The sequence below is a fragment of the Megascapheus bottae genome, chromosome X (genome assembly GCF_031878675.1).
Source record: "Megascapheus bottae isolate mThoBot1 chromosome X, mThoBot2.hap1, whole genome shotgun sequence".
Classification (NCBI taxonomy): Eukaryota; Metazoa; Chordata; class Mammalia; order Rodentia; family Geomyidae; genus Megascapheus; species Megascapheus bottae.
Window position 1 is genome coordinate 7,454,045 of NC_143547.1, and position 25,685 is coordinate 7,479,729.

The 25,685-nt window shown below is 39.7% G+C and overlaps 1 protein-coding gene across 6 annotated transcripts in view; it reads right to left on the reverse strand.

The window, feature by feature from the left end:
- The window catches only part of Sh3kbp1 (SH3 domain containing kinase binding protein 1), a 320,820-nt gene that overhangs the window by 155,370 nt on the left and 139,765 nt on the right, over positions 1-25,685 (reverse strand). For all 6 annotated transcript variants that reach the window (XM_090326686.1, XM_090326688.1, XM_090326683.1 and 3 more), the window contains one exon: positions 1,617-1,720. In XM_090326686.1, the coding sequence (XP_090182812.1) occupies positions 1,617-1,720 (104 nt within the window). The remainder of the gene's footprint in view (positions 1-1,616; positions 1,721-25,685) is intronic.

A 25,685-nucleotide genomic window follows, 5' to 3' on the forward strand; every position in this document is an offset into this window, starting at 1 on the left:
GCACAAAAAAACAGGAAAGAGAATCCTTTCTTACTATTCTAAAGGCCAGCCTTACTTTTTTTTTCCCAGTCCTGGGCTTCAGCTCAGGGCCTGAGCACTGTCCTTGGACTTTCTCAAGGCTAGCGCTCTACCACTTGGGCCTCAGCACCACTTCCAGCTTTTTTCTATGTATGTGGTAACGAGGAATGGAACCTGGGTCTTTGTGCATGCTAGACAAGCACTCTATCACTTGGCCAAACTCCTGGACCAAGCCAGCCTTACATTTTACGCAAATATCATGCTCTCTAGGGATATACTGCCTTTTTCCTATTGGAGCAGATACAGCTTATCATTCAGCTGGAAATGAGTGGAAAGCAATCTGGAATTGCAGGTGGTGCCAAAGCCCTATCCAACCCCTCCCATTGTCTAAGTGAGCATGCTCACAGCTCTACAATGGCATCTTCTTGAGTAACCCATATCCAGTTTCCTCATAGCCAAGAGGCAAGTAAAAGCGGACAGTATTTCTCAAAAATCACGTTAATTGTTTTCCCTGGCTTTATTTGTATTTGTAAAGCAGCATGAAAACAGTAAAGGAACCACTTTCAATTCTTGTTTTTTTTTTCCATTCTTGTCATGTGGACATTGCTATATTTTACATGATTATATCCTAGTATATGCAATTGTGTTCTGATGTGTTCATTTATTTTGCCAAAAAAACCCTGTTCTAATACTTCCATTTATTCGTTTACTTATGTGGTAAGCATTTATTAAAGTGCTCATTAAGTTTCAGGCACTATTCCAGGTACCATAAATTTAAAAATAGATAAAAACCAGGCCCCTACCATTAAAAAGCTCTCAGCGTACTGGATTATAAGAGATAATTGTAATGCAAAGCATCATAACAAATAGATGTTTAAATGCCTGTGTGTACCATCTTAATGGCTTTCCTGTTTGCTTGCTGGATAAAACAACTTAATAGTCTTCTCAATTATTTTTCATTATCACAAGCACTGTTACAATTAACACAGTTCTCATGTATTTAAAAATTGTTAACAAATTTCTGCAGATAAATTCTTAGGATTAAGATTGAGTCAGAATGATTACACAGATGTTTATACCTATTGACATACCTTATTAAATACCTTCCTCTAACGATCATAAAGATACAACAATTTACTGGCTATTCTAACCAATGGTCTTATCATTTTCTTCGATTTTAAGAAGTGAAAACCTATTACTATCATAATTTGTACTTCTTTAATGAACAGAGGGGAAAATTTCCGCACAGTTAAGATGGTAACGCCTCCCCTCCCCCACTCCACTGAGGAATCTGTGTTTATGGCCAATTTATCTATAATTTACCATTATCCTGGTAGCTTCCGGTCACTGTGGTTACCCAAAGTTTTACTATTAAAGTTAAAAAAAAAAAAACAAAGTTGGGAGCACTGGGTTGGAATTTCTGCAGTACTTATGTGTGCCATGTTTAAAATGGTTTCAAACAGTCCCACATCTGACCGCACATTCTAAGAAGTCATTCCTCTACCAGAACCCATTTCCTTCGTCTCTAGGGTCTCCAACATCCAGTGTCAAGGCCAGTGGGCAGGCCTGTGCAGCAGAGTGCGCGACCGTTTGCTTACCTCTCCTACCACCTCTATGATGTCCCCAACTTTCAGCTCCAGCTCATCATCATTTTGGGGTAGGTAGCTGAATGCCACTTGGCATCGGCGCCTCCGCCGTTCACCTGGATGGGAAAAGTTAAAATGTTTAGTTACAGCTCTTCCAAAGTCAAGTTTTAAAGAGAGGCTGTTCCTAGGCATGCAGGCAAAATTAAGCTGTCTTCTCTCAAATATGCTCTCTGGGACATGGCTTAGAGGCATGGCAGCCCTGGTCTCTTACAGAAGGCATTAGAAAGCAGAGCAATGCTTCTTGGTCTTTCAAAAGCTGCTGGGTCAGAAAGGCATGGATATGAGAAACCGATTCATTGGTGCAGAAGGCAAAAAAAACCCCAGCCCTCAAGCACTGGAGCACATTGTTGCCTTAAATGGTTTTTCCATGGATAGGGTGTTAGATTCGCTGCTGTTGGTTTTTAATGCAAGCTGATGTGATGTGGTCGAAAACAAGAATGGTCTGCTTCGAATGCTAGCAAAGCAGAAGGCGTTTCCCCTAATTGTGCAAAGGAAAAGATAAAAGTATCCTGGCCTTTTTTTCTTACTAATCATCATCCTTTCAACATGCTAGAACTCAGGCCTGAAAAATAGAAGCTGGGTTGATTTCAGCCTGTTCTTGACACCATTTCAATCACTCCACAGGGTTCAACAGATCCACTTCTGTCCTCTTCCCTGGGGCTCGGGGGTGGGGGGGAACTAGTCACAGGATTCCTGGCTGCTTATAACAAAATCAACCGGGCAAATCAAACCAAAAGCCAGGGCCATGCATTACCCTTGACCAAAGTATATTCTGAGATAGTTACCCCATCTCACTCACCCAGCACAGTCTACCTGTTGAGTCTTTGTGACTTAGAATACAGACCGAACTGGCCAGCACATCCACACCGCACATGAGCATTGTGGGAGAAAGAACATGCATGTGGAGTGTGTGTGATTAAGAGACAGACAGACACAGACAGACATGCAGCAGTGGTAGCTGAGGCCAGGGAGAGGGGGATAAGAAGCAAGATAGTGTGACAGACATTGTTCAGAAGTTAGTTCATCACCACTGACCACCTCACGCCACTCCTTCATGCTGCCACATGGCCTAGAAAACCGAAAGGATCAACAACTTCAAAGAGACACATTCAGAAACGGTGACAGTATTTTGGGGTACTGCCTTCAGGAATTCTTCTACTTTTCTAATCTTTTCCATGAGAAAGGAAGTCCCTACAGAGATGATCACAGCTATGTGAAGGCCCCACACACCAAGGCATGACACAAGGGGAAAAGTATACCATAACCATACACTTCCTGATCAATACTTTTCAAAAGCTAGTGGCCTAGTTCTCTCTGCTTCATTGTTCTCTAAGGAAGAATGGGGTTGAACACAGGGAATAGGGCAGTTCGGAATCAATACCTCATCTGATTATATGTTTGGTAATCACCCTTCGCACAAAGTCCTAAGCCACCAGTTCTTAATAAGAACGCATGCAGTGCCCTCAGGGTCCATCCCAGAGAAGCAATACAGCCAGTTAGCAGGCTCAGTACTATAGTCTGGCTCTTTCAGTACCAGAAGACCACCTTGCCTCTCCAGAGGACTGGTAATCCAGCACAAAGAATGGTAATACTAAAGCCAGGCTTGATGGCATATTCCTGCAATCCCAGCACTCAGTAGAGTGAGGCAGGAAGATTATAAGTTGCAGGCCAGCTCAGACTAGCCTCCAACTCCTGAAATGCACTCACTACCTTAGGTATGTAATTGTAATGCCTCTGTACATCATCCTGACAAGAAAATTAAATTTAAAAAAAAAGATCACTGTCACAGAGGGAAAAATCAAATCCTCTGAGCCATAAAGAATACAGATTTCTCATCCTAGCAAAGAAAGAAAAAAAAGAAAGAAAGAAAGAAAGAAAGAAAGAAAGAAAGTTGCATATGTATATATGTCCCTTATTATGAAGTATTATGACGCTCTTATTTTTTTTTTGCCAGAACTGGGGCTTAAACTCAGGGTCTGAGCACTGTCCTTGGGTTTTCTCAAGGTTAGAGCTCTACCATTTGAGCTACAGCACCACTTCTGGTTTTTTCTATGTATGTCGTACCAAAGAATCAAACCCAGGTCTTCATGCATGCTAGGCAAGCACTCTACCACTAGGCCAAACTCCTGGACCCAGGAAAGAACCTTTTCTTTTTTGGTCAGTCATGGAGTTTAAACTGTGGACCTGGGCACTGTCCCTAAGCTCATCAGCTTTAGGCTATCACTTTGAGGTACAATACCACTTCCTCTATGACTCTTTAAGAGCTTCCATTTTCTAGATTTTAGGTTGAAATAAACTCTGCAAGCACAAACTGAACATGAAAAACTAAAATAACAAGTATATGAAAACTGATGCTTGAACCACAAAAGGCACCAAAGTCCTGACCAAACTAACTTAAAAAACTAACATCTGAAGATGCAGAGTGTGTGTGTGTGTGTGTGTGTGTGTGTGTGTGTGTGTGTGTGTGTGTGTGTTCAAGACCCAATGGGCTGGGCACCATGGCTCATGCTACAATCCTAGTGACTTAGAGGCTGAGATCTGAAGATCACTGTTCGAAGCCAATCCATGAGACTCTCATCTCCAATTAACCACCAAAAGCTGGAATGGAGCTGGCTCAAGTGGTAGAGTACCAGCCTTAAGCAAAAAATCTAAGGGATAGCACTCAGGCCCTAAGTTCAAGCCCAAGTACCAGCACAAGATTTAAAATTAAAAAGGGGGGGTGCTGGGAGTTTGGCCTAGTGGTAGAGTGCTTGCCTAGCATGCATGAAGACCCGGGTTCATACATAGAAAAATGCTATAAGTGGTGCTGTGGCTCAAGTGGTAGTGCTCTAGCCTTGAGAAAAGTCCAAGGACAGTGCTCAGGCCCTGAGTTCAAGCCCCAGTACTTGCACAAAAAAATAGCTGGGCATGGTGGCTCACACCTGTAATCTTAGCTACTCAGGAGGTTGAGACCTGAGGCTCAAAGCCAGCCCAGGAACTAAAGTCCACGAGACTGTTATCTCCAATTAACTACTAGAAAACTAGAAATGGAGCTGTGGCTCAAGGGGTAGGGCAGTAACCTTGAACTAAAGAGCTCAGGAATAGCACTCAGGCACAGAGTTCAAATCCCATGACCAACAAAAATTTAAAAAAAAATTAAAAAGGCGGAAGTGGTGCAAAGAGAAGCTCAGGACAGTATCCAGTCCCACAGTTTAAGCCACATGACCAGAAAAAACACAAAACATACCAACAAAAACACTTACAAACATCAAGAGAAGCTTTAGAGGGAACAAGGAAAAGACTCAGAGGCAGTTGATGATAAAGGTCATCTGATATTGAGCCCAGGCAAAAACAGTCATCTCATCACATAAAGATAGTTCATGATCATTTCTAAACACTTACGATACCTATCACTGGATATCATCCAGTCAACCATGTAAATTAAAAGAAAAGAAAAGCCAGAATGAATGACCATTTTGCAAATGGGGAAATGGGAGCTCAGTAATTTACCCAAGACCATCACCAGGCTAAGCGGCAGTTTTCCCTTGGCCTGAATTCAGAGTTCTTTCATCAGACATGGATGACCAAGTCAGTTTGCATCTAGTTCTGAACTCTCTGCAATCTGTGTTTACTGTGTCCTGAAACACTGCGGCATCAGCTCAGGTCTTCACCATTACATTGCGAAGACTTCCCAATTCCTAAGACTTCTCCCTCTGCCCCCCCACCCCGCCCCAAGTCCTGGGGCTTGATGACTCAGACAGGAACTGGAACTGGAGTAACATGGTACATTGTTAATAGATGAAAATATAAAAATTAAGAAGGATCCCTTCAGGGATCTGCTTCAGGGAACTGGAGCCTATCAGCTCCCATTCTACTGAAATAAAGCCAGTTGATGGAGAGGCAATGCAATATATTCACCTTCTCTGAAAATGGTAACACAGAGATTGCAAAGCATACCATGACTCAGTTCCAGAAATAAGACGCACATTGACATTTCAGAGCCTTTATTCTAGGGTCTCATGGCATGTTACTAAAACAATTCATTCAATGACCACAAAAATATAAATGCAATGGGTGAAAAAAAATGAGGTAACTGAAAAACTCCAACATTCATACAACCTACTTTTTAAAGCCTCACATCTTCCATGACAGAATAAAACCATACAGGTTTAAATAATTCAAAATTTTAAGGACTGAATTAAATTAGCCAAATGGATCCTTACACATATCCAGAGACTTTGCCAGTATCCTGAAATCATATTGCAAGAGAAAAAAATGCTAAAAGTCAAAGAGGAAAATCAGAGGCTTCTCATTTGCAATGCCTAAGGTTACTTCTGGCATCTTTCCCAGGCTGGGCCTGGGGCCACCTGTGCCAGAATATCGGCTAAAATACAGTGCAGACCTATTGAATTCACACTGGAGTTGACCTGAATTACCCTTCATGGTAATACTCACAAAAGTCGAAATATCATGTAATACATTCAGCACCATATATTCCAAGGGATAGGAAATCACCTTGTGAAACAGGTAATCTACCCTGGAAGACCCTAACCTAGTGATTCTCAGTACCTGGGCACTGTCCCTGAGCTTTTCTGTTCAAGGCTACCACTCTATCACTTGAGCCACAGCTTTATTTCTGGCTTTTTTGGTCATTGGAGAGAAGAATTTCATGGACTTTCTTGTCCAGGCTGGCTTCAAACTACAATCCTCAGGATTTTAGCCTCCTAAGTAGATAGGATTACAGGTGTGAGCCACTGGCACCTGGCTTAATTTTTATTATTTTTAACTAGTTGGAAAATGGGGTTTCAAGTCATTATATAAATTCATGAGAATAATGCATCTTGATGAATGCCATAAAACTTCTGATGTCTTCCTAAACAAAATGCAGTCCCTGAAGAATTAGGTCTCCATAGGAACTGATTCATTCCCTGGGGGCCAGAGCAAAGAAAATATCAGATGGGAGTAAAAATATATGGGTGTATAAAACTAATGAAATGACACAGAAATCAGTTTCTCAAACCTTGTAGTGGAGAACTTGGGGAAAGAACAAGATTACTGATTTCTAAAATCACTCCCAACTCCATAGTCACATGCTTGGGAGGTAATAAACTAGATAGATAATGTAAATAGATAAGGAGCAAGAACTGATAGATTTTTTTTTCCCCCAAAGTAATGTTGGATGATAGGGAGGAGTTTGGCCTAGTGGTAGAGTGCTCGCCTAGCCCTGGGTTCGATTCCTCAATACCACATACACAGAAAAAGCTGACAGTGGCACTGTGGCTCAAGTGGCAGAGCACTAGCCTTTAGCAAAAAGTATCCAAGGTCAGTGTCCAGGCCCTGAGTTCGAGCCCCAGGACTGTCCGAAAAACAACAACAACAACAACAAATGTTGAATGATAAACATAGAAATGATAGAAACAGATGATCATCATTTTCTAACCTTCAGAGCATCACTTCTATTTTTGGCCTGGTTTCCTATATCATTATGGAAAAGCAATACTAACCAAACTAAATCAATACATAGACTCACACATTTTACTTGAGATACACAATGGATTCTCAATACAAGGGAAGAGAAAGCTGAATTAATGATCTTGCATACCTTGTATCATCAAATACTTTACTGGTAGCATGCTGCTTCTGAGACTGCTTCAATATAATGGAACTCGGAAGAAGCAGAGGACACTTCACAAGCCAATCAAACCCCAGAACAAAAAGGCCCATTGGGTCTATTTTCACCTTACAGTTTGTAAGCCAACTAGGAGTGTATGGTTCCTGGAGATGAGCTGGCTTGCTTTTCAAAGGGTTATATAAAATGAATATCTTTACATGGCAAGAAATAGGGAACCTATTTGCCTGCTACTTCTTTGAAGTAGCAGGAATCATCTGCAAAGTGGCGATGGCTAGTGTTCAATTTCTCCCAAGACTATCTAGAATACAAGAAAAAGAAAATATAGAAGCAGTGAGGACCCATTTATTAGAGCCTCTGAGCCCTAGAAGATGGCAAGGGAGGCTGGTAGTTTCCAACATTACCAAAGGGAAATGAACTATAGCTTATCTGAGATGAAGAAAATAAACATCCAATGTTCCTTATGTGCTAGGAGCCATGCTTGTCCTTAAGCCTTAAGTGCCATCCCGCAAGTTCTTATACTAATCCTAGGAAATGTGGGGTGCTAGCCCCATCTTCATGAACAAGCACGGAATGGCTGAATAAATACCCTTTTCAAGGCACATGCATTAAGTGATCAATCTAGTGTTGATAAATGAATGAACAAATGAATCCCAAAACCATATCCTGTCTGTGGTCATAGTGTTGGGAATATAAACCCCCAGAGAGGCAACAGAGAAAGGACAGAAAGGATAGAGTTGAAGGAAAAGTAAAGCCTCAACACAATGCTAAATAAGGCACCTGCTAATGTCTGCTGAAAAGTCAATGCTATCATGCATTGTTGATAACACAGGAATGGAAAAATTGTGGGGGCTTGGTTTTGCCAGTGTGCCAAGGTCCCTCATTGTCTATCACCATTAAGTACAAAGCATCTGTAATTTGAAACAATGATCTACTCCTAATCTCTTTTCTTACAAGTTTACGGTCTACTTGTAATTTTTACACCTAAAAGAACAGCAAGGTTATCTGTAAGCAATACTCATTATATGTAATACATACTGTCATACATATTTGATTTTTAAGTTTAGTTTTCATAAAGGACAATATCTTTATGAAGACAGAGATACATATGTAAGAATGTTGAAGGTGATACTGTTTTCCATAAAAATGCATACATGCAGAGATCTATATGTGAAACACTCTGAATGTCCATTGATGGGTAGAGGGCTGAAAAAATGTGCTATATTTAGCAGTCATTTACAACAAATAGCTCCATGCATATTGACGTGAAAAGGTACTCATAATACATTAAAAGACCAAAAATGTGCATGTCTTCCCAGCTTTATAGACACATGCATACTCAAGCTGTAAGCATAATCTCTATTTTACTTACTCTCAATTGCTCAGAACCTAGCAGTATAGGCACTCAACAAATATTTTTTGATAAATTTGTGAATCCATTCAACTGTCAACTAATATGTGAAAGTTTAATATGGTTCATTGAATGAAATAGTGTACATATGCACCGACACGTTTGTACATGGAATCCCCTAGCATAACAATAGCACTTCAGGGGAGATAGAAAGACATCCTCATTTAAATGCTTCTGTAAATCAATTTGCTTTTACAAAGAGTACAGAATGAGCTATAATTGGTTTCGTTTTAAACATTGTAGTCATCTATTAAAATAATGATTTTGAACCATGAATCTTATCTTTCAAAACATGTATAAATGGCAATAATAGCAAAGCTAGTTCTTATTCTACATGTAAACAAATACTAATCAAACCAGGTGAAAGGAGCTTTTCACAGGCAGAATCACAAGGGGCAGTAACTGCTCCATGAAAACAGCAGGAAATGTGAATCTAGAGAACACCTTACACACATGTAGTATGCCACTATTTAGTATAGTGATCAGGCACACTGAGAGCAACTTGAGAAGGCCACCATCCCTCCTCCCTTGAAGGACCAACACAAGATCATTTTCCTGTTCTGACTCCTAAGTTCATGCACCCAGGTAGCATGTTACATTAATCAGTCTCATGTCCAGCTCTGAGCTCACTCACATATGCTCACACAGTTATGGGAAAGAACACACACACACACACACACACACACACACACACACACACACACACACGGAGATCCCAACTCTGTTTTCCTAATAACAACTAATCGCTAGCAATATCCTAGCATTCACTGTATTTTCCTTATCTGGGAGCACCAATTTATATTTCAGCAAATTCAACTCATTATTTACCAACTGCATCTTACTATGGATATTACGATGCTATTTCTTCACAAAATGTCTAATCCCAATCAATATATGGGCCCAAATACCATATATCTAGAAAAAGAAAACCACAGATCCCTGATCTAGTTCTTTTTCTTTTTTTTTTAGGGGGGGTCGGTCTTGGGGCTTACACTCTAGGCCTAGGTGCTGTCCCTGAGCTCTATCAAGTCAAGGCTAGTGCTCTACCACTTGAACCACAGCGCCACTTCTGGTTTTCTGGTGTTTAATTGGAGGTAAGAGTATCAGGGACTTTAGTGCCCAGGCTCTCTTTAAAACGTGATCCTCAGATCTTGGCCTCACCCCTGTAATCACCGGGGTGAGCCACCAGTGCCCATCTCCTGATCTACTTTTTCATCAGCCCTAGAAGGTATTGGAAGAGATCTTAAAATTGATTAACATAATATGCCAAAATTTAGTTTATACTGCCAGTACAATACAGAAAAAGACCATACATTTTCCCTACAGAGAACTTGCATATAAGTATCCTCTATATGAACAATGTCATTTGATATTACCTTAAAAGCCACATCAGTAATTGTCATGTCATTATCTTCTACCTCAACCATCTTCTAAAAATGGTGTGTGAATCTGCCCTCTGAAAAAACACATGAGCTCTAATTTTTACTAACGGTGACTACATAGCCCACATTCAAATCATTGAAGTACATCGAGGGAACCCTCAGGCAAGGCCCTGGTGAATCATGCCTTTGATCCTGGTTACTCAGGAGGTTGAGACATGACGATCACCACTCAAAGCCAGCCAGAAAACCAGAAGTAGTGCTGTGGCTCAAAGTGGTAGAGGGCTAAACTTGAGTGGGAAAAGCTCAGGGACAATACCCAGGCCCTGAGTTCAAGCCTAGCAACCAACAACAACAAAAAGAGAAGATTCTCACAACCAACAAAACAGAGAGAGAGGGGGCGGGGATCATGGGCTCACAAGATAGAAGAAACACAGAGCCAAATGGGGTAGCACTCTAATTATTGCAGAGCTCTTAGCCTTGGTTTTTTTATACAGACTGGAGATGATGGAGCGAGCCCCACTTAACAGAGCCCCACCTGGTTCTCTCCCCTTTAAATATTTGGTTTCACACTCAGGAATGTGTTAAAAGGCAACTTTGCTCATTATTTATACTAGTTGAACCAATTTTCTTTATAGCAGCCTCTCCTTCCCCTTACAGTGACATAGAAGAATCACAGTTTGAAAATCAAAAATCAGCAGTTTCTGAACCAACCTCTGTATTTCTCCTTTCTTCAGGCTATTCCCAGGCCCTGGTTTTGGCCTTTCACCATGAGATCCCAATTCAAACGACCCCTCCCCAAGGGTCCCTGGGTTCAAGCAGCTAACTTTGTGGGAGAGGAGCCTGGATTTTCACAGTAAAAAAAAATTTAACATATAAAGCACATTGCTCTTCTCTGCTTTAACAAGTCTGATTCTGGCAAAATGCCCCCAAAGAATTCAACATATTTATAGAGTTTTGTTTGATCTACTTTTAAATGCTCCATGCAGAGTCATTCAAGTGAAATGAGACTATAAAATTTCAAAGGAAAATCTGAAAGAAGATTCTAAATATAAGTTATTTGTTGAGCATAAACAAGATTTCTCCCCTCCTCTCCAACATACTCCCTCTAACATATCTATTTTTAAAGGCACTCTCAAACTTTGCTGCTGACAAATGGATTTATCAAACCCCTCAACTTTTATAAAGGAAATGGCAGGCAAAGAAGAAGCAAAATGAGAAGGAGTGGAGTGGGGGAAAGGAGGTAAGAGAAATGAGGAAGGAAATAGAGAAGGGGAGAGGAAATAGAACAAGGGAAGTGGAGAAGCAAGGAAAGAGAACAAAAACATTCTAGAACTGTGATGTAAGTTCAGAAAACCCCAAAGATCCTAATCTGGGATCCATATCTCTGGCCTATTCTTAGAGAACCTGGGGGGAAGTACTTCCCCAAACCAAATCTAGAGGGTCACAGCTTTTACAATCATTACTAAAATTCGTCCACTATAACAGAGTTACAGGACAGAAAATTCTACACATCACTTTGTTGGGGAAGAACCTTGTTATAGTCAAAATCTTTTGAAAGTCAGACTTGTTTCAATTTAGTTTGCCTTCATAGCCCTTGTGGTCTCAGTCTTAGACTGGCTGTCCTTGATCTTACCAATCTTCCTTCCTAGGTAGCTGGATTAAAAGTGTGAACCACCACATCCAGTACACAATTCATATTTTAGTATCTAAAAGTATGTGTGTATATATATATACACACACATACATATATATATATATATAAAATATATGCCAATACTGAGGCTTGCACTCAAGGCCTTGTACTCTCACTTTTTGTTCTTGTTCTTTGACCTATAGCTTATAGCTTGTGCCCTACCATTTGAACCATGTCTCCAATCTAGCATTTTGCTGGTTAAATGGAAATGAAGTCTTTCAGATTTTTCTCACCAGTATGCTTCAGCAGACTGTGATTTCCCAAGTCTCAGCCCTCTGAGTAGCTAGGATTACAGGCCTGGGTTACAAGAACTCAGCTATAAGTCTATACTGCTTAAGCAGACATTTTTCATTGGAGACTGTAGATATAAGCCAGTGGCTAACAACTTGGATAGAGGTTGGAGGTATAGTTCGGTGATACATCGCTTGTTTGCTAGTTTGTGCAAGCCCTAAGTTCCATGCCAAGCACCAATAAATACTTAGGAAGAAAATTTTTACTAGCCTTTAACCAAGATGGGGCCTCTATTTCTACTATAAATCCAGGCAACAAATCACACAGGTATTAAAATCAAAATCCCTTTTTTTCCAAGACCCATTACAGGATTTTTCAATCTATTGCATCAATAAAGAATGTATATAGCAACAAGTTTCCCTGTTCTATCTTCATATATGCAAGTAAAATAATTTGAACATACTTGGCCTTCCACAACTAATACATGCTAATAAAATATTTTTAAAAGAACATGTTTTACTATGGTCTTGCAATGTTTTGATAATCATATTCCAATATGCTTGCTTTCCTTTTTTTCCTCTTCTGCATTCTTTGATTCATTTACAAACACTATTCTAAAAAGAGTCCATTAGGCTTTACCAGTGGGATCCAAGGCAATAAAAATATTTTTTAAAGAACCTCTAATTCAGGTTTCTAAGGAAACCAAAGGTAGAAGGAGAAATTTTACATAAATACACAAAATAAAGCAATCAACATATCATTTAGATTCTGCTCATTGGAACCTCTCGTAAGTTTGAACAAAACACATCACAACCAAAGAACTACATGAGAGAACTTCATGAGTTACGAGCCACAAATGGCCATGTGACCCACTGTTCACAAGACTGCTCGCCAGGTGCCATCTTATTCCTTGGGTCACTAGCTGGCAAGAGCTGTGTCATCTGGCACCAAGGCTCAGCTGAGCTCAGGCCCGTTTTCCCTTCCAGGAAGGTCAGCACAGCGAATCTGCCGGCTGACACCTGACACAGCCTCACTAGCAACCCCTCCCAACCGAGACCTGTGCTCCTCTCCCTTTTTTTAGCTGGTGCAATTCTGGAAAGCATTATAAACTTCCCACCTCTCCGGGTTGAGTAGATCAGGAGGATTCCCTTGCATCCCGAGGGCTTTACTCATCTCCCTGACTCTTAGCTCTCCTCAGTGGCACTGTCAATACATTTCATATGTATCTTCTGCTGTCGGGCACTGAGGACATACAGGAAGGAAGCAAAGTTTAGACCAATGTTTATCACTGCACCAAATTTTGCTGGAAGGGTGCTGACTCCCTCTGAGGTCCCATTTCTCTGGTATCACTCCATGATGAAAAGCATCACAGGCCAGTAAGTCCAGCTGAGACCAGAGAAATCGCATTTGTTCTTCCAGGAGGGAAAAAATCTAAAACTCATAAAAATTCCAATTCCATTTTATGAAGTTATACACCAGGGAACTTACAGGGAGAGAGGGAGGGAGGGAGGCGGAGAGAGGGAGAGGGAGAGAGAGAGAGAATATATATTTTCATGGTTACATTATCAGAATAATAAAAAACAAGAATCATTTTAAGTATCCTGTCATTTGGGGACTAGTTAAGTCATAAAAATAATAATAGACAACTTCAGACTCGTACCTCTTTAAGTGAAACCATACATAAAGATTTCCAAGATTCTCTTTAACCTAATTTAAAAAAATATGCACGCTAGCATAAGTTGTATGAACTGATCTGTATTTTAAACACCCACATACAAATGCCAGGCATGGTAGAACACATCTGTAATCACCCTCAGGACACTGAAGCCGGAGGACTGAGGACTATATAAAAATACCCTATCTCAAAAACATTTTTTCAACCCACCAATATGTATGTATCACTATGTATTCCGATTTGGTTACACTACAGGCAATTAACATTTATCTGACTGCGTATCTGCGAAATTCCTTGTGATATATGCTAATGCATACATAAATACAGTGATCTTCAGGAGAGAATAATCAGGAACTGGGCCTTTCCCAAGATATAGCACTGGGGGAAGAAACTGGACATGATTCTTTATAATAGCAGAGCTTAATAGATATGTACATATGCCCATACAAAATGATGCTCATCAAAATAACTCCAAGATACAGAAATAAGAGGGTTTTTTTTTTTTTAATGTGCTGTGTGAAGTTCTTTTTTCTTTCTCCTTTTGCCCTTTGGCTTATTACCGGTTGTCACTGTTTTTTATTTTAGTATCCTGTGTCTAATATATACATTTATCTGATTTGGAGTCTGGAAGGGGAAACACCAAACAGTAAGGTAAAGGACAAAGGGAGTGGGGCAATGCAACAGCAGTACTTAAAAAGACACTACATTGGAAATGAGCTTTCCAAGGGGGGAGGGGAATCAGGGAAGGGAAAGTGGGAGAAAAATGAGGGAGGGGGTAACAATGTTTGAAAAGAAATGTACTCATTATCTTATGTAACTGTGACCCCCTCTAGACATCTCCTTTACAATAAAATGTTTAAAAAAAAAAAAAGAAAAGAAAACTTAGACTGCCAGGAGCCCATGGCTCATACCTGTAATCCTAGCTAATCAGGAGGCTGACATCTGAGGATCACAGTTCAAAGCCAGCCCAGGCATTAAAGTCTGTGAGGCTCTTATCTCCAATTAACCACCAGAGAACTGGAAGTGGCACTGTGGCTCAAGGGGTAGAGCAATAGCCTTGAGCTGAAGAGCTCAGAGACAATGTACAGACCTAGAGTTCAAGCCCAACAACAGACAAAAAGAAAAGAAAGAAAACTTAAAGTGAACTTACCAAAAAAAAAAATACACAACTTCAGAATGAGAAAATAGCAGTGAGGTCTAAAGAACAAAACAACACAAGAGATCACTGACTGAGCCGGTGATTGTGTGCAGGTCAGAGCAACAAAACCACTCAAAACTCTGGACTTCCTAGAGAGGCTGTAAATGGCTTTATTGCCACTGACCCTCTGACAGGAGCAGACTTCTAAGGGAAAGAACAGCCAGACAGGTGAAGGAACTGGGTATGCTTCCTTGCAAGTGAATGGCTTTAAGGAGACTTAAACAGGTTAGTAATGTGCATATTATCTATTCAAAGTAAATACTTTTCTCATTTCTTTCAACAAATCCTACTTTCTTGGAAGTTCAGGAAAGGACCAAAGGTGCATTTAAAAAAAAAAAAAGGTATCTCACCTTCAGACTTCTCATTTTCCAATCTGCACCTTTCCTCTCCCCCTCAGAGGGAGGGAACCGAGTGTCATGAAGAGTGTAAATTTAGAAGCTGTACATCTAGAAAATGTCAATCTAAGAGTCTTGAGGCAAGAAAAGGAATGTAGATTCATTTGCAGAACAGAAAAAAAAGTAGCAGAGAAAAATAAATGTGCATTGCTCTCAATAATACTAATTTTTGTCACTACTTCAATGTCTTTACATCGACGGGCATTATTCTAAAGTTCTTCTGAAATGGGTAGTGTACCTTTGCAAGATGAAACTTCCTGGAAGGCACAGATTGAGTTTCTACCAATCTACAGCAACAACTGACAAACGTTTCTATGATAGAGCAGAGAGTAAGTAACTGAAACTTGGTGATCGGTGCTATCCAACCCTGCTCCTGCCATACAAAATCATTTCTAAATAACACATTGATGAATGAATGTGACTGGGTGTTGAAGACAATGCTGAAGTAGGCCTATGTGTGCCAATTATATCTATAGGAAGAAGGGGTAAGGGGCCAAAACAGAGAATAGAGTTGATTTTTTAAAAAAAATAGCAAAAAACAAGAAACATGGCTAGGGTTTAATCATCAGTTTAGAAGCAATCCAATCCTGGGTGTCTCCTCTGATTGCCCCATCACCACTACTTACCATGGAGTGACATAAAGCCAATGCATACAGATCCATTCACCCTGCCCCGCTGCCCAGGCCCATCTGATTCTTAAATCTCACAGGGCAGGAGTTCAGCTGGCCACCTGGTGGATTACTATCCATTAATTCAGAACTTGGCCTAGAAAAGGCCTTGGGTAATGATTTCACAAAAGAAAGGAAAGTACTAGGGATGGGGCTCAATAGTTGAGCATTTGCCTAACATAGGCCAGGCCCTGGATTCAATCTCCAGAAAGACAAAAAAAGAAAAGAAAAAAGGAAAGGAAGAGGAGAAGAAGACAAGAAGGAAGAAGGAAGGAGAGAGAAAGGGAGGAAGGGAAGAGGAAGAGAAATGTAACTTTGTGGGTGTTGATAGGAGAAAGTCAAGTTTGGTGAATCTACAAATTAAAATGCACAGAGAAATGGGACTCTGCTGCAAATGTTTAAATACAACACTCAGGGAGGAAGAAAGTTGCAAATCATTTATATCACTCTTTTATCCTGCTTAGTGCAATCAAGCTAAGTAAAAACCGGCAGAGGGCTAGGGGCATGGCTCAAGTATGAAGCTCTGAGTTCAAAACCCCATACCAAAGCAAAATAAAAGACAGGCAGAAACCTGTACTACTATGCAGTGTGAGAAAACGGGTGGTTTGCCAAAGACAGAAGCATTTTCACTACTCACCAAAATCACCATTGAGCTTTTGTAGAAACCAAAACACAAACATAAAACAGAATCCTCTAAATCTCTCCAGCAGTTTCAGACAGGTTGTGTGGGAAGCAGATTGATTGAACAAACCTTTGTCAGCTAGAGGAACTACAATGGACTGTGGATGGCATGGAGGGTAGCCTTCAATATTCCTTCTTTGGGATCCTGGGGAATGTTTGCAAAGAGAAGAGTGGGGTCCTTAAGCTTGCCATTTCAAAAGGCTTACTAGCCAAAATGGGATTGCAAAGGCTAAACAGTGTGCTGACCTTGAGCTGAAGACGTACTTATATTCTAATAAAGAACAGAAGAAGAAAAAATAAGCAAGATTAAAAGTCACTGGGGAGGGGGGGGTCGGCACAAAAGAAAAGAAATAATGATCCAGTTAAGGGTTAAGAGGTGTGGCTTAGTTGGTAGAAAGCTAGCCAATGAGCTAATGCATCAGGTACCACATTACCAACCAACTGTTGAAGAAGAGAATTTATACATTATTATATAGGTGGACATCTCCGGAATCCTGAAATGGAGGTCTCTGAAGCCTCCTCTGTGGAAGAATAAGGAAACAGAGGAAACACAGGTGGTGTTCCACTCTCAAGGAACTTAGGACTATTGACTATTACTGAGCATAGCTGGTTGCCTGTAGGCCCATTTGCATGTGGCCACACAAGTTTCAGAGCAGAAAGAGGGGCCATTCAGTCTGTGTGCTTTTGTTGTATTTTGTTTCAGTGTAAACTTGACACACATCAGCTCTAATAAATGGTCACTTCCCATTTTCTACTTCAACTTAGGCTTTTGGCAGAATGAGTTCATATATCAATGTAAATGGATCAATATGGTTCATAATTTATGAAGATGGGGAGGGAGAAAGAGATTGATCCAACAGAACTACCCAAATGATACCTGCTTCTTTCCTTCTCTCACTTCTTGCCACCTAGGTTTAGTCGTTTCTAAGCTCACTTAACTGCAAAAACGTTTCAGTGGATCTTCCTTGGATTTCAAGGGTCGAAATTAATCCCATCTATTCTGTAAAAAGGTACATAAGAGCAAATGCGACATATTGCATGAAGGTGTACGCATATATATATATATATACATACATACATACATATAAACACATACATAAGCCTGGCGCTGGTGGCTCACACCTCTGATCCTAAGTACTCAGGAGGCTGAGCTCTGAAGATTGTGGTTTGTAGCCAGGACAGAAAAGTCCTTAAGACTCCTATCTACAATTAACTGCCAGAAAAATGGGAAGTGATGCTGTGGGCTCAAGGGATAGAGTGCTAGCACTCTGCACAGGGACAGCACCCAGGCGCTGAGCTGAAGGACTGGCTAAAAAAAAAAGTATACATATACACCCAAGAGATGTCCTGCAGACCAGGATGGAGCCTCAAGAGTGAGGTAGGAGAGAGAGAAATACGGAGTCCAAGAAAGATAGAAGAAATAATGGAAGAGGGAAAGACAGAGGAGGAAGGAAAGAGGTTCTTAAACATTAATGGAAGTATATGCTCATAGGTTTTGTGCAAGAAAGGCAGAGCTACAGGGCCAAAGCTTAGGAAAGAGATTATGAATATTTCTGTGCATCTATAGATATTAAATACAGAATTTCTGTTCCTAGTTATCTTGGTTTGATGTCACTGTATACATGGCAAAAGCTATATTAATAACTAGAAGACTTGTCTTTCTCTTCAAGTATCTTACCTTTTAATGCAAAGCTTCAGTAGAAAATAATTTACAAAGGAATCTAATTTCTTCCAAAGAAAAAGTTACTTCTGTAGCAAAGGGCTGCTTTAAATTTATTTTCTGTCAAGTAGAAAACAAGTATCACATTTCCTAAACATCATTTGTAAATAAAAATATAACTCTTAACAGCTTTGTTGAATTCATGCTTGTTTTCATCTATTAAATAAATAACTTGGCCTAGAAAAGGATGAAAAGAAATAAAGAGAAAACTAAATGGCAAAAAAAAACCTTCTAGAAATTTGATTTTCATTTGTAAGTTATGGCAATAACAAACGATTCATTTAGATTGGATGTAGGGGAAAAGAAAGGGCACTGAGAAAGGGAATCAATGTACGTGAATTAACGCACCTTCTATCTGTGAAAGGGTATCAATGTACGTGAATTAACGCACCTTCTATCTGTGAAAGGGTATCAATGTACGTGAATTAACGCACCTTCTATCTGTGAAAGGGTATCAATGTACGTGAATTAACGCACCTTCTATCTGTGAAAGGGTATCAATGTATGTGAATTAACGCACCTTCTGTCTGTGAAAGGGTATCAATGTACGTGAATTAATGCACCTTCTATCTGGCAAATATCATGTAACCCTTCTATTAATTACAATAAAAAAAAAAGAAAGGGCACTGAGAAGAGAAAGAATCCAGGAGAAAATAAGGAGGAGAAAAACAAATAGGGGTTGCCATCCAGACTTTTCAACAAGATAACCACAGTAGATTATGTAGATATATTTGACTTAAGCTGAAATCTTAGCACTTATCACTAATCATTCAGAATATTAGAAGCTGAGTATATGTAGTTACTTCAGTTCAACAAGTAAAGTTGGCTGTAAGATGAGTAAGATGTAGTTTCCTTGTTCAAGGAGCTTATAATCTAGTAAAGAACATTAAAACATGAATTGTGCAAGAGAATAAAAGAGCACGACTAATAAAATGCAGCCACAATTATCCAGAAATAGTTACCTAAGATCAGCCATTCACTATTGCAAAAGAATCAGAAATCCTTTTGCACAAATGAAGATAAAAATAATAAACTAAATGAGGGGTGAGGGTGGGGGGGAGGGAAATGGGGACCAAGACATGTGAAAGGGTATCAATGTATGTGAATTAATGCACCATCTATCTGGCAAATATCATGTAACCCTTTTATTAATTACAATAAAAATATTTTTAAAATATTTAAAAATAATCAAATAAAATGTGGAATGCGGAAGAAATTCCACATTCACCTTGTGCTGGTGGTGCCTTTGGCAAATCATTTTTTTATTTTTTTCTCAACTGTTTCCTTACTTCGGAAATGGAAAACCTGGGGCCAGGAGTGTGGCCTAGTGGTAGAGTGTTTGCCTAGCGGTAGAGTGTTTGCCTAGCATGCACGAAGCCCTGGGTTCCACTCCATTCCTTAGTACCACATACACAGAAAGGATGGGAGTGGTGCTGTGGCTCAAGAGGTAGAGCCCTAGCCTTGAGAAAGCCCCATGGACAGGGCTCAGGCCCTGAGTTCAAGCCTCAGGACTGGCAAAAACAAAACAACACAAAAACAAAAAATTCTTCTATATACCAGCAGCAGGAAACGTTTGAGGATGAAAAGTTCCCATTTACAAGTCAACAATAGCAATAACTGATCAGGAAAAAACGTGTCCAATTAAGACCATCGCACTTAACTAAAACGAGTGAGGACATCTCATGTCACTAGATGGCTATCCAGAGTTGTTCAGAGGACAGGGGAGGATATGTTTTAATATGCAAGAATTTATCTATTATGATGTTTTGAAAGGAAGGGTGAGCCTGAAAAGTTGTTATTCCTATACTTGTATAGGAAGACAATTTATATGACAATACAAAACTTATAAGCAGAAAAAGTTGTTAGGTTGTGAATTCCCGCAATACTGATTTAGTATTTTAATAAAATTAAAATCAAAATCTCAATGAGATTTTTCAAAAAAAAAACTTGATGACATGACGTTACAATAAACATAGTGAGATGATACACACATTTGAAAATGAAGAGTGATAAAAGGACAAAAGCTTCCCATATTGCTTATATGACATAAAGCTACACCATTAACTATTGTTGCCAGAACGGTTAAGTAAATGAATGGCACTGAATTAAACATTGAAGAGAAAGCCTCAAAACACAAAAATACAAAATAACATTATATGATAAATGAGGTCTCACACATTCCCGTAGAAGGGCCTAGTTATTCAATAAATAACCCTAGAAAAGTGGCTAGTTCAAAATAAAAATCAATTTTCACGCTAACCTCATATTATACATCAAAATTCCAGATAGACTGAAATGTTAAGTAGAAAATGAAGCCAGTAAAGGAAAATTAGCTGAAAATTTATTCCAAGAAACTATAAAGCATCGATATATTCATCTACATAAAAATGTCCTATTTCTGTACATTAAAATCAATGGTAAGCAAAATGAAGAGATTAAAATGGAAAGCAAAATGTGCTCTGAATGACAAAGGAATAAAAACAACATTGTTCAACAAGAAAAACATAAAGGCCTTAATATAAAGAACAAAGATTACTAATAAATGATTAATAGAAAGAAAAGGTCCACACACTATTAATCCAAGAAGTCCAAGCTTAACATACTAAAAAGCATCTCTGCATTTTGGGTAATGGTGTAGAATGATACAAGATTTCTGGAAATCAATTTGATAATAATGAATTAAAGTCCCATAGAATGTATACACACTTTTATACAGTAATTTCACATAGAAGACCCTTTCCTAAAGAAATCATCAGTGCGACGGATAGGATTTATGAGCAAAAACAGCCAGTGCAGTGACTAACAATGGCAAGAAAAATTGGAAACATAAATGGATGTTTTTCTTTTCAGCAGAAGCTCTCTCTAGGAGGCGCAGAATTTCAAATATAAGAGGGCTGGCTTTTGATTTACAGGCAATCTCAGTCTTCTCAAGAAATGAACAACAGGAGGCCACAGTCACTTCTCTACCCTTCTCAAATTGATTATCTAATATTTAGGTCATCCTTAGCAAAACTCATTTTGATCTCAGACGTACTATCTCCTAGACAACTGATTGAATTAGAAAATATAAAGCTTCACTGAGAAATATATGATTTGAAACACTTAAATAAAAGAAGGCACATCTGGTTCCTCAGATGAGGAGGGGGTAGAAAGAGATCGGGTAGGTTAAAGAGATAAAGGCAGACATCCTGGCAGGCGCTTGTGTCACCCTATGTTTTTTCAAGGGGACAGGTCTGGGGCTTGAATTCAGGGCCTTGAACTCAGGGGCTTGAACAGTTCTGGGGCTTGAACTCAGGGCCTGAGCACTGTCCTTGGGCTTTCTCAAGGCTAGTGCTCTACCACTTGAACCATAGCACCACTTTTAGCTTTTTCTATGTATGTGGTACCAAGGAATTAATTCATGCTAGGCAAGCACTCTACCACTAGGCCAAACTCACAGCCTTGTCTGCCTCTTTTGCGCAACATTTTATAGGGCTATCATTCTACACAGCACACACTGGGAAAGGCTGGCTGGTTTCTATCTGAATATGTCACACTGGTGGTCTTCCCTTGTAGATGTAAACACACATTAGCACTGCTATAATAACACATGCTATGTGAGAACAAAAACAAAATTTGATGCTATGTGATTGAACCTAGAGCTGGCCTCAGAGACTGGTATATGTACTATGAAATATATAGCATGAGAGTTGTCAAGTCCTATACAATCTCAATACATTCCAGGGCTCCTCACACCGACTGACTTTTAAAGCTGTCTCAGGCTTTGTTACTAACAACGATTTTTTTTAGAATTAGGAAGTCAGATATGGGTTATGATACATGCAGAGCAATTGGAATTTCAAATGTATTTCTAATAGGAAAAAGAAATTATAAATGGTGACTAATCTCTCAGACTCACCTTGAATGTAGCTAAAAATAAGGCCTATCTACGATATTATCAATTTAACAAAACCTCAAAATTAATGAGATTACATCAGCCACCAGTAATTTAGGCCTATAATCCTAGCTACTCAGAAGGTGACATCTGACCATCTCTATTCGGAGCTGGCCTGAGCAGACTCTACCTCCGATTAACCAACAAAACTCTGGACCAGACATGGCTCATATGGTAGAACACCAGTCATGAGCAAAAAAGTAAAACCAAGGAGTAGGGCTCTAGGTTAAAGCCCTTGTAAAGGCATAAAACTGATATAAAGAAAAAGACAGCTTAGTGTATCAAAGTTCTTATGCTCAGTGACATAGCTGGGGACAAGGGGTCATAGAGAATCTATGAACAACAAAAGCTGCAGGACCAACTGTCTTTATACTTTCATTACTTGCTGGCAATTGAAAACAACATCGGTAATCAAATATTGTTCCTTGGAGGAAATACAGGTTGAACAAGATGTGAACAACTAATTAAGGATACTTGGAGCTATTAAACGGAAACCTTGGCTCACCTACAGAGATTTCAGTGTGATTTTTTTTTATTGCAGCCAAAGGAATATCTATACTTAAATTCATGCCTACAGGAGTCCTTTTGATTTTTTTATTGATTATCAACAAGAATTCTGGTCAGTAGAGGCATCATACATAGAGCAAGAATCAGGAAACAGATAATATAAATTTAATGAACAAATCTTAGATGAGAAAAAAAGGTGGGAGGGGGAGCTGGTGCTTCACGCCTTTAATCCTAGCTACTCAGGGGGCTGAGATTTGAGGCTTTCAGTTTAAAGCCAGCTAGGCAAAGTCCAAGAAACTCTAGCTCTAATTAAGCAGCAAAATACTGGAGCAGAGGCATGGCTCAAGGGGTAGAGCACCAAGCTGTGAGGGAAATAGTAGAACAAGAACCTAAAGTTCTGAGTTCAAGCTCTAGTACCAGCACAAGAGTAAATAAATAGGGGCTGAAGAGAAGATGTATGCAAATCCAAGAAGTTCATCCAATGACGTGGTATGAACTAAGAACACTGGGTCACAGTGGAACACATTCTCCTTGAATAAGATTTTCACAGAGAAAGAGAAGGCAAACAGGAGGCAATTCCTAAGACCGCCACCAGGTGGAGCCACTACCTCAAATCCACTTTGTGGATCTTTCAACCAACCAGCTTGGGTGAAAAACCAAGAGAAGCATGATGGGAACCTAAACACAGGACTATTCAATGGAACTCATTATTTTAATGCCAAAGCCTTGTAGCCAGGACACAGATGCTGAAAAGAGATAAATGTAATACAAGAAAAATTTGAAACACCAACTTTTTCAGTGACTCATATTTAAAAAGTATAGAGACCGTACAATAGCAATATCCCTCTACAGAAATTTCTACCCACTCCACCACTCCATCCATTCCTATACTTGGCAGGAAATAGCACTCAATAAGGAATAAGCAAAGGTGACACACAATATAATGTTAATTGCATGCCCTAACACAGACTTCTAATAAAATGTGGTAGAAATACAGTGTTTAGTCCAAGCACTGGTGGCTCACATCTGTAATCCTAGGTACTCAGGAAGCTGAGGTCTGAGGATCACAGTTCAAATCAACCTGGGCAGAAAAGTCCATGAAATTCTTATCTCCAATTAACCACCAAAACACTGTAAATGAAGGTGTGGGTCAAGTGATAGAGCGCCAGCCTTAGTCAAAAACACGAAACAAGAGCATGAGGCCGTGAATTCAAACCCCAGTACCAGAGAGACAGAAAGAGAGAGAGGGGGGCGGGAATATGAAATCCTCAAAAGGCCTCTTGAAAGATTTCACTCTACAGCTTTCAAGAATAAAGACCAACTGACATAAAAGACTATCTCCAAATACATTCACAAAGATGTACGTATTATTGAATGACTATCTTTCCTACCCATTCGCTGCCAGCTTGCAAAAATTATTCTCGTCCCCCAGGGAAAGATGACTTCAGGTAACAGCCAGGAGCTTCCACACCCCAGCAATATGCCTTCTATTAACTTCCAGTTTTCCATCAAGTCCACATAGGTAAAACTGAAGGGAGATATGAACATGCTAAGAAAAATCTGAACCCAAATGCCATGTTAACCAGAATCTAATGCACATTTATTTATCCAATAGGAAATAGTAAAGAAAAGCATCTCATTTCTTACAAACAAGCCCCCAGATCTTACACCTATCTTAAACAACAAACCAATGGAAAGCCAAAGCGGTTGACATTTTAGTTACTAAGGGTATAATTTTTTTTTCATCCTTTGCTTACAGTTTCATTTATAACAAAATCTATAGTCAAGCCTGGTGCTCTGGCTCACCCCTGCAAGCCTAGCTACTCAGAAGGCTGAGATCTGAGGATCCAGGTTCAAAGATAGCCCGGGCACAAAAGTCCATGAGACTCTTATTTCCAATTAACCACTAGAAAACGAAGTGGTGCTGTGGCTTCAGGGTTAGGGCATTAGGCCCAGAGTTCAAGCCCTAGGACAGACAAAAAACAAACAAACAAACAAACAACAAAAGAAAAACAACTATAGTCACTCAAGTGCCTGAGGGCTACCTAGAGCATTCCATGCCGGCACACACATGCACATTCTCACGTACACCTTCCCCAGATCCCCACAAACCAATTCAACAGACACTTTAGAAATCGCATTCTAAACACCCCAGCAAATGCATAAGAAATAAAATCTTGTTGGGCCAGGCATGGTATATCATGCCTATGATCCATTTACTTGATGGGGAGGGGAAGAATTTGGAGGATGAAGGTTAAATGCCATCCCATCTCTCTCCCCCCACAAAAAATGTTTCTAACACCTACCTCAATCAATAAAAAGCTAAATGTGATAGTTCATAGTTTTCATCCTAGCTACAGCGGAAGCATAAATAAGAGAACTGTAGGCCAAGCCAGTCCAGGAAAAAAGCAAGACACTTTTCTAAAAATAACAAAAGCAAAAAGGAGGTATGACTCAAGCGGTAGAGTTTTTTCCCAACAAATGTAAGGCCATGAGTTCAAATCCCAATATCATTACTTAATTTTTTTAAAAAAAAGGAGGGGCCAGGAGTTTGGCCTAGTGCTAAAGTCAACCCCGAAGTGGTGCTGTGGCTCGAGTGGCAAAGCACTAGGCCTTAAGAAAACTCAAGGGCAATGCCCAGGCCCTGAGTTCAAGTGTCAGGCCTGGCAGAAAAAAGAAAAAAAAAGAAAGAGAAAAGAAAAAAAGGGAAGAAAGAAAGAAAGAAAGAAAAGAAATGCAAGTTTAAGGTATGCTATCTCGTGCCTATAAGCCTAGCTACTCAGAAGGTGGTGATCAGGAAAACTATAGTTTGTGGCCACCCCAGGCAAAACGCTAACAATACCTCAGCTAAAAAAAATCCAAGTATGGTTACATCCTGTATCTCAGCTATGCAGAATATGTTGATAGGAGGATCACAG